This window comes from Coenobita brevimanus, chromosome 17 (assembly GCF_032717465.1).
Source record: "Coenobita brevimanus isolate Jiangsu-jjx chromosome 17, ASM3271746v2, whole genome shotgun sequence".
In the NCBI taxonomy this organism is placed as follows: Eukaryota; Metazoa; Arthropoda; class Malacostraca; order Decapoda; family Coenobitidae; genus Coenobita; species Coenobita brevimanus.
The window spans coordinates 1677354-1687500 of record NC_136970.1 but is presented as its reverse complement, the minus strand read 5'-3'; the positions used below and the strand labels follow the sequence as shown (position 1 = coordinate 1687500).

The following is a 10147-nucleotide window of genomic DNA, read 5'->3' as shown; positions in this document are numbered from 1 at the left end:
ATACTGTAGTGAGAGGTTAATACACCATTTTCTTTGTATTGCACTGCCAGGTTTTCTGTGATAATTTTAGGGTAAACTCCAGCAGGTGTTGTGTGTGTGTGTGTGTGTGTGTGTGTGTGTGTGTGTGTGTGTGTGTGTGTGTGTGTGTGTGTGTGACTGGATGGGGGGTATTCTACAAGGCCTCACACACACCGTAAATTTTCAGTTCCAGTAAATACAATCCAACACTATAAACGGCTTATGAATTTATCATCGAAAATTCGGACGATATATAGATAGATAGATAGATAGATAGATAGATAGATAGATATTCCATGAAGAGGCAGGTAGGTTTCATATGATAGAAAAAAATGTCAGATTCAAAACAAAACACACACACACACACACACACACACACACACACACACACACACACACACACACACACACACACCAAACCAAGCCCCGCAAGTATCAAAAGCCGAAACCTGCTTCCCTCCCCTGTTTTGGCGCGCACCCAGTCACTCTCCAAGAATATACCATCCCCTGTCCTCCGACCAGGGCTGCACACACCCTGCCAAACCCGCACTGCATATATGACCTCCATTTATATTTATTTTTGAATTTGAGCAAGGTCTAGAATATATAAAACCCCAAAATATAGAATAGAATTGAGATGTGGTGAATATTCTGCCTTCTCGTCTGTATAACCAGAATTTATCAACACTGTCCTGGATGTTATGACCTCAATTTGTTTTTGAGAGAGAGAGAGAGAGAGAGAGAGAGAGAGAGAGAGAGAGAATATCACAAATCTGCATTATCTCAAATTATCTTCTATGTAACAAAGAATTAAAACCAATATACATGGCTCACACACACACACACACACGCACACACACACACACACACACACACACACACACAAGAATTACACTACTGCATACACTGTAGGTACACATGAGTAAATCTGTAAAAAAAAAAAAAATCTAAATTTCACACAAATAACCACTAAAAAAAAAGTGAAATATAACTCATACCTAAACACACACACACACACACACACACACACACACACACACACACACACACACACACACACACACACACACACACACACACACACACACACACACACACATTTAGAATTAGTATGACACAAAACAGCAAATCCACACAAGACTCAAATTGTTAGCCAAACGAAGTAAAATAATATAGTTAAAGCTCTCTAAGGTCAAACTCTAAGGTCACACTATCTAAAGGTCACACTCTCTAAGGCAGTGGTTTCCAACCTGTGGGGCGAGCTTGATAAAGAGGGTAATTACATTTGAAAACTATGAATTATGATGGAATTCAGTAGTTTCTAAATATGGAGAAAATATTTCAGATATGAATATGAAATCTAGTTATCTGAATATATAAACAATTTCAAACATTAAGAATCTATGATATTTATTGACATGTGCCAACTATACCGGTACAATACAGTATTTGAAGATGAGGTGCGCAGAGAACTTGGCATTCAGTGAGGGGGGGCGGGGCGAGAAGTAGAAAAGGTTGGAAATCACTGCTCTAAGGTCACACACTGTCACACTCTCAGGTCACACTAAGCAGCGGTTAAGTATAAACAAAGTGACCCATCTCTCGAAAACCATATTATTCTTGCTTTTTTTTTTAAACAGAAGATGGACAGAGGAAGGGAAAAAAATATAAATAATCCATACACCAAAGTACACATATCCTCCATTCATAAATAAATAAATAAATAAATAAAAGGTAACAGGTGGATTTGAATAGCTGGAGGTTGAAATTTGGCGGGAAACTATTTTGAAACGAACTAGACAATGCAAGACTATTAAGCGTTGAAATCAAAAGGAGAGAGACAATGCTCAATAATTTAACGTTAAAAACAATCACAATCACACTTTCGCAAATTTTAGGCCAAACAAGAAGGATTAGAGAGGATGTGTGGTCAAAATGTTTACGTGCGCTCTCTAAACAGCTCTGTAAACAGCTCCCTAAATCGCTATAAAATATTGCTAGGGCGCCAAACCACAAGAATGTCTCGCTAAAAACAGCAGTAAATTTGCGGTTTAGCGTTTCCAAGCCAAACTCAGAGAACAATACTCTTTTCACTCTAACTTGGCCTAAAACTACCACCTCTCCGTCTCGAATAGTTATAGCAATAGATTAACACTAGAATATGATGCTAGTCACGAAGAAGTGCTGTGGGAAGGAAATAGAGCCGTAGCGTTGTCTTTTTCCACCACTGAGCTACGTGAAATAAGCTGCAAAAGGGCGAAAATCTGGGCCAAGTTAAGGTGAATGGATTATAGTATGAGTGAAGGACTAATTCTCTCTCTCTCTCTCTCTCTCTCTCTCTCTCTCTCTCTCTCTCTCTCTCTCTCTCAAGGTCAATTGCAAGGACAAGGGTTTGTGTGAGGTCAAACTGCCTACGTCACACACTCTAAGCAGCTGTAAGATGTTGTTAGATTGGGAAAATACTAGAATTATTATTATTATTATTATTATTACTAGTAGTAGTAGTAGTGGTGGTGGTAGTAGTACTAGTAGTAGTAATAGTTGTGGTGGTAGTATAGTTGTAGTAGTAGTAGGAGGAGGAGGAATAGTAGTGGTAGTAGTAGTAGTAGTAGTAGTAGTAGCTGGACTAATAGTAGTGGTATGGTAGTAATAGGAGGAGGAGGAGGAGGAGCACAGTAGTAGAAGTAGTAGTAGTTCTTGTTGTAGTAATAGTAGTAGTAGTAGTAGCAGTGGTGGTGGTTGTAGGAGGAGTAGTAGTAGTAGTAGTAGCAGGAATAGTGGTAGTAGTCTGAATCTCTAAGCAAACTAACACTCGAATCGCAAAATTAGTCTCTCCATGAAGAATGTGTGGGGTCTTTATGTTTACCTATAACGATGTGTGTGTGTGTGTGTGTGTGTGTGTGTGTGTGTGTGTGTGTGTGTGTGTGTGTGTGTGTTTGTGTGTGTGTGTGTGTGTGTGTTGTAAAATAACGTTAGATTAGTCACAGCGTCACACCAGTCCTGTATGAGACAGCCCTAGCATGTATTCAATATGGACGGTGGGTGTTAGCGCCGAAGTGGTGACATGTGGAGGTGCAGGAGGACAACTGGGCCTTGGGATAGTATACTGCCCCCGAGATAGAGGCCCTGAAGACTTTACCCATAGTCAGACACACACACACACACACACACACACACACACACACACACACACACACACACACACAAAATACAAGTTAGCGTGTCTAGAATATGCAGGGGATTAAACTAGAGCATAATGGATGAGGGACAAAAATGAAAAATATATGTTTGCAAAGTTACACTCTCTCTCTCTCTCTCTCTCTCTCTCTCTCTCTCTCTCTCTCAGGATCAAACTATCGCTACATTCGCAAAAGTTAGCGTATCTCAGGCCAAACTAAAAAGGCAATATTGCAAAGTTAGCGACACCACAATGGCAAAGTTTGCGTATCTAAGATGGAGACAAGCTCATTCTAGCACTAGGTTAGCAGATAGTCACTCTTGGATGGATGCAGGATCGAACTAACTCACTATTCACAAGGTTAGTCTCACTCTCTAGGGGTGCAGGATCGAATTAACGCGGTATGCACAAGGTTAGTCAGTCTCTAGGGGTGCAGGATCGAATTAACGCGGTATGCACAAGGTTAGTCTCTCTCTAGCGGTGCGCGGTCACAATGTTTACCTCTGACTCCCTGGCCAGTCTCGCCGCGATCCTCTCTCTCACCCGATCTCGGCGATATCGTCCCCGGGTCCCCGTGTCGTAAGCGTCCACCTCCACTCGCACTTTCGGCTGCAGGACAGATTACCCGAGTTATGACTGGAGGGAGGGGGAAACCGAGGATGAGATGGGGGGAATTTCGACTGATGAGGATATGAAATTCTGGGTGCATCGAGTGTGTGTGTGTGTGTGTGTGTGTTTTATACGGACTGATGAAAGTATGGCAGGTTCAAGTATAATAAATAAATAAAACCAACTCTAATAATAATAATAATAATAATAATAATAATAATAATAAACTTCCGTTGCCGTGGCGTGATAATTATGATGACGTCACAATTCGCGGTACGGATAGGAAGCGAGCAGAAGCGATGACGTCATGGCAGTGGGTGCGAATAGTCGTTTTTTTACACAAACAGATATTTAAAACTTTCTTCATGGATTTTAAACACATATAGATCCAATATATACTTTTCTGTGCTGTAAATATTTGAGTTTTATTTTTATTTTTATTTTGAAAGTATAAATGACGAGGGAAGCCGTTCTACGTGCAAATATAGAGTAAAATATGAGTCAGCAAATATGGCGGAAAGAAAACGCACCTTGGCATGCCTGCAAGATTCGTCACTCTTTTGGTATATTAACTTTTTTTTTTTTTAAATATAGAGACATAATCTGTATCACTAAAGTACAGGGGAATATTACACTGAAGCATGTAAAAATAAATCGCCGCGGAACAGCTTTTACGAAATATCAAAAGTCAAGAATGTGGCGTAGTGATAAGAACGAACTGTTTTTTCTCTCTCCAGACCTTTCAATCCAGCTAAGGGTGGCCACAAACAAATCGCCTCCATGTCGTCCTGTCCCTATCATCTAGCTGCCCTTTCCCCAACACACACACACACATCTCTCCACTCCATTGCCATCTCATCCTCTTTCTACAGCCATATATAGCAAGTTTTCACCTACATATATATTTACAACTGGCACACACACACACACACACACACACACACACACACACACACACACACACACACACACACACATATCCCATCCTCTCTCTAGCCACATATAACAACTCTCCACCTACATATATATTTACAACAAGCACTCACAGCCAAAACATACACCTTTTCTCCATAAATAATTCCGTTTTCACAAATATTAGTGATGAGGTGAGCCAAATGTGCTTAAAATTAGCGGAAAAGGCTGAGGCAACCAAGATGGCGGCGGGGGAAACGTATCTTGGCATTTTTAGGAGGGTTCGTCACATCCTCCTTTACGGTGATTCTTGATGTGCACTTACAAGCACTTTATTTACGTGTGTGTGTGTGTGTGTGTGTGTGTGTGTGTGTGTGTGTGTGTGTGTGTGTGTGTGAGAGAGAGAGAGAGAGAGAGAGAGAGAGTGTATGTGCGTGTGTGAAGTGACACCTTAAGATATAAAATTATTTCGTGACGAATTTGTTAATGATGTAGCTCTCTCTCTCTCTCTCTCTCTCTCTCTCTCTCTCTCTCTCTCTCTCTCTCTCTCCGGTAAATTTCGTTACTTCAATATCGAACCAAATCTCTCAGTATCCTTCCACCCATCTCTAAGTGAGCTATCTCTATCTCCAATGCCTCCAAGTGAGCTATCTCTATCTCCCATCCCTCCAAGTGAGCTATCTCTATCTCCCATCCCTCCAAGTGAGCTATCTCTATCTCCCATCCCTCCAAGTGAGCTATCTCTATCTCCCATCCCTCCATGTGAGCTATCTCTATCTCCCATCCCTCCAAGTGAGCTATCTCTATCTCCCACGCCTCCAAGTGAGCTATCTCTATCTCTAAACCACCCGGAAACACCACATACCGTGCCTACAGAACCGCAAAAACTATAATAAGAATACCGCCTCTCTCTCTCTCTCTCTCTCTCTCTCTCTCTCTCTCTCTCTCTCTCTCTCAAAGTGAGCTATCTCTACCTCTAAAGCCTCCAAGTAAGCTCTCTCTCTCTCTCTCTCTCTCTCTCTCTCTCTCTCTAACGCCTCCAAATTGAACTATATCTCTAACGCCTCCAAGTGAGCTATCTCTATCTCTAAAACCTCCCAGTGATTCTCTCTCTCTCTCTCTCTCTCTCAACCGCCACATACCTTGCATACCTTGCAAAAACAACAATAACAATCCACAATCATCACCATCATCATCGTCATCATCACTACCACCATCATCATCACTACCACCACCACCATCACCACCACTATCATCATCATCGTCATCATCACTACCACCATCATCATCACTACCACCACCACCATCACCACCACTATCATCATCATCATCACCATCATCATCATCATCACCATCATCATCATCATCATCACCAGCATCATCATCACCACCACCATCATCATCATCACCATCATTTTCATCATCACCATCATCACCACCACCACCACCACCATCATCATCACCATGACCACCATCATCACCATCATCATCATCACCACCACCACCATCATCATCATCATCATCATCATCATCATCATCAGACCCTGACTTTCCCGCGCAGACAATACGCATTCGTCACTGATGTGCTTCCGTCATGTGCAGTAGAGAGAGAGAGAGAGAGAGAGAGAGAGAGAGAGAGAGAGAGAGAGAGAATTATTTTCCAGGAATGCCGAACGTTACTCTTGCCTCGAATGCTCTCATAAACAAACGCAATTTTGAGAGAGAGAGAGAGAGAGAGAGAGAGAGAGAGAGAGAGAGAGAGAGAGAGAGTTCATCATCAATAATGTACAAAACGATATTACTCAGCCGTATCCAAAAATAAATCGGTAAGGAAGAGGTGTTAGGGAGCTTCCATACCCGACAAGAATAAGGGAGAAAGTACATTTTTTTCTTTTATTTATTATTATTATTATTATTATTATTATTATTATCATTTTTAATATTACCATTATTATTACTATTATTATTATTATTATTATTATCATTTTTAATATTACCATTATTATTATTAATATTATTACTATTATTATTATTATTATCATCATCATTATTATTACCATTATCATTACTTGTTTTTCCTTCATCTTCTCGCTAAGGAAGCTTCCTAACACCTCTTCCTCACCGATTTATTTTCCCCACCTATCATAATATTGATATGTAGAATTGATCGCGAGACCATTCACTTCCCCTGCACTCCTTCTAACCACTGCACCACAGACCCGGTTCGGAAGGTGACAGGTGAACCAAAATGGCGGAAGTTGTCCCATACGCTCTTTAATTAACACCTGTCATTCAGTACAACAGGTGTTTCTCTCTCTCTCTCTCTCTCTCTCAAAATACTATTCATTTAAGTCTCTCTCTCTCTCTCTCTCTCTCTCTCTCTCTCTCTCTCTCAAAATACTCCTCATTTAACTCTCTCTCTCTCTCTCTCTCTCTCTCTCTCTCTCTCTCTCTCTCTCTCTCTTTCATTTTAACTTGGCCTAAAATTGCCATCCCTCCATCTTGAATGTTGAGTTGTAGCAATAGATTAACACTAAAATATGCTGCTAGTCACGAAGAAGTGCTATGGGAAGGATGTAAAGGACGAAAATCTGGGCCAAGGTAGAGAGAGAGAGAGAGAGAGAGAGAAATAGAGGTGATGTAAATGTGTGTGTGTGTGTGTGTGTGTGTGTGCTGTAACGGGATTCGCATTAGAAATATGGTGCTAGTCACGAAGAAGTGCCGTGGAAAGGATGTAGAGCCGTAGTATTGTCTTCTTGCAAAGGGACAAATATAATAGCATGTATATGGATGGATGGATGGATGGATAGGTGGATGGATGGATGGATGGATGGATGGATGGATGGGTGGGTGGGTGGGTGGGTGGGTGGGTGGATGGATGGATGGATGGATGGATGGGTGGGTGGATGGATGGATGGATGGATGGATGGATGGATGGGTGGATGGATGGGTGGATGGATGGGTGGGTGGATGGATGGATGGATGGATGGATGGATGGGTGGGTGGGTGGGTGGATGAATGGATGGATGGATGGGTGGATGGATGGATGGGTGGGTGGATGGATGGGTGGATGGATGGATGGATGGATGGATGGATGGATGGGTGGGTGGGTGGGTGGGTGGGTGGGTGGATGGATGGATGGATGGATGGATGGATGGATGGATGGGTGGGTGGGTGGGTGGGTGGTTGGGTGGGTGGGTGGATGGATGGATGGATGGGTGGATGGGTGGATGGATGGATGGGTGGGTGGATGGGTAGATGGATGGATGGATGGATGGATGGATGGGTGGATGGATGGATGGATGGATGGATGGATGGGTGGGTGGGTGGGTGGATGAAGGAGGCGCCATTATATTGTTTATCTGGGCTACCTTCATCTGACGGAACTGGGTTAATATTATACTTTGAAGAATACCAAGTTGTGGCTGCGTGACATTCCATGAGAGTTATGAAGTAATGAGTCTCCTTGGTTACTAGTCAAAAGTACCCTTCAGCCTGACTACACCTGGTCATAAGGGTTACGTATCTTTGGTGAAAAAAAGGCGACTATTTTATTAGGGTGTAATGTGAGAGAATGAATCGCTAGGGGAAAGGTGTTAGGGAGTCCACTAAGCCCACACAACTCACGTACCTTGTCCAGGGTGCCGTTGAGCAGCGGAGAGGTGCGTCCATCTCTGTCGGCGGGGGAGTCCACTCGCTTCCTGCTGGGGGACTCGTGCTGTGAGCCGGACCTGGAGGGGGACTCCTTGTGGATGGGCACGGGGGACTCCACACGGGCCCTGACAGGGGAGGAGTCCACTCGCAGGGTGGTGGGGGAGACCGTACCATCCCCTCGGCTGGTTGAGTCCGTCCGCCTGCGTGTGATGGACTCAATGGTCTGCCTGGCCAGCTCCCCTGATGACACACTGGCGTCGCTGTCGTCGTCGTGGCGGGACAGGCCATTCGTCAGGTTGTGATTCGTGTCGTATTTCCGGCACAGTTCCGTCACGGATGGCCGCCGCTCCTCGCCCAAGTCATCCCTCCCCCTGCGACCATCCGGCGAGCCCTTCCTGGCGGACGGCGAGCGTGAGTGTGAGTCTAAGGCTGACCCCTGACCTCTACGCCTGGCCCCGGTGGTGGAGTCCCGGGTGCTTAGGTAGCGACTGATGGTGCTGGTGCTCTCCCTGCCCGCTGGTAACCCTATAAGACTATCGCGGGTCTCAAACGCCCGGATCCTGTCGCTGATGTGCACCTTCTCCGCGTCGCCGTTCTGCGTGGCGTCGTCCTTGGGCTTGTCGCGGAACTCATAGCGGTAGTTGCAGGCGTAGGAGGACGGCGAGGGACCAAAATGGCTGGTGTCCACGGAGTTGCCATTGAGGTAGTCGACGGAGCGATCGCGTGACGTCAGGCGGGACCCATACCCCGAATCCCTGGACGATGAGGAGTCCCTGGCGTACCTGGAGGAGCCGTAGCGGGAGGAGCCAGCCCCGGAGGTGTCTAGGTGGGATTCGGAGGCAAGACGGGAGTAGGAAGGCCTCACCGGGGACTGACGTAGGCTGCGGCTGCTGCGGTAGGTGTCTGACGCTGTGGAATAGGAAGGTCTTGGTGGCAGCGAGACCTTACTGCTGTAGCTGCTGTACCCGCTGCTGTAGCTGCTGGTGTAGGGCGAGCGGTCGAGCGAGGTGGTGCGGCCCAGGTAGGACGACGACGAGGACGGACTGCGGTAGGAGGGATAGGACGAGTAGGACGAGTAGCGAGTGCCCACGGAAGGCGAGGAAGGTGGTACGGGCATGGTTGCGGCTACACCATCACCTGCCTGGTCTCTACCTCACCGTGCCCTACCCCTCCACACTCTGCCTCACCGTGCCTTACCCCTCCACACTCTGCCTCACCTTGCCTTACCCCTTCACACTCTGCCTCACCGTGAAGCGCCTCCACACTCTGCCTCACCCTGCCTTACTTTTTCGCACCGTGCTTCAGTGTGCCTCCGCCTATTTAACTGTGCCTCACTGCGCTTCCCCGTGGTTCACTGTAGGTCACTCCTTAGCACTGTACTTCACCCTGCTTCACCGTACGTCACTGTGCTTCACCGTACCTCACTCTCGCTCACTGTACCTTCACCTCTACCTCACCACACAGCCACCAGTCACCTGAGCACTCTTGTCCGGCAAAGTAGAGCCATATTACCTGTACCCTGCCTCACCCTGCCGACTTCACGATGTCAGGCGAGGCACAGGCTACTTCCGGACGATGGTGGTGGTGGCGGTAGTGTGGTGGAGCGGGTTGGGTGGGGGTGGTGACGGGGCGTGGGGGGGGGGGGATGATGGTGGTGATGCCAGGACTAAAATAAAACTAGCCGGCACTCACACCACACCACCACATTTGCCACACCACCACACCAGTCTGAAAAAAAGAGGCAAAAATACATTAATACCAGTTCATCATAACTAA

At 45.6% G+C, this 10147-nt stretch overlaps 1 protein-coding gene across 4 annotated transcripts in view; it reads right to left on the bottom strand.

The window, feature by feature from the left end:
* LOC145391255 (uncharacterized) overlaps positions 1–9947 on the bottom strand; it is a 49617-nt gene extending 39670 nt beyond the window's left edge. For 2 of the 4 annotated variants that reach the window (XM_080265926.1, XM_080265928.1), the window contains exons 1-2: positions 8349–9947; positions 3698–3805 (exon numbers count right to left, since the gene is read on the bottom strand). In XM_080265926.1, the coding sequence (XP_080122052.1) occupies positions 3698–3805; positions 8349–9488 (1248 nt within the window). In that variant the 5' untranslated portion in view covers positions 9489–9947. The remainder of the gene's footprint in view (positions 1–3697; positions 3806–8348) is intronic. The other 2 variants (XM_080265927.1, XM_080265929.1) reach the window with 2 other exon arrangements.
* Positions 9948–10147: the final 200 nt, after the last annotated feature.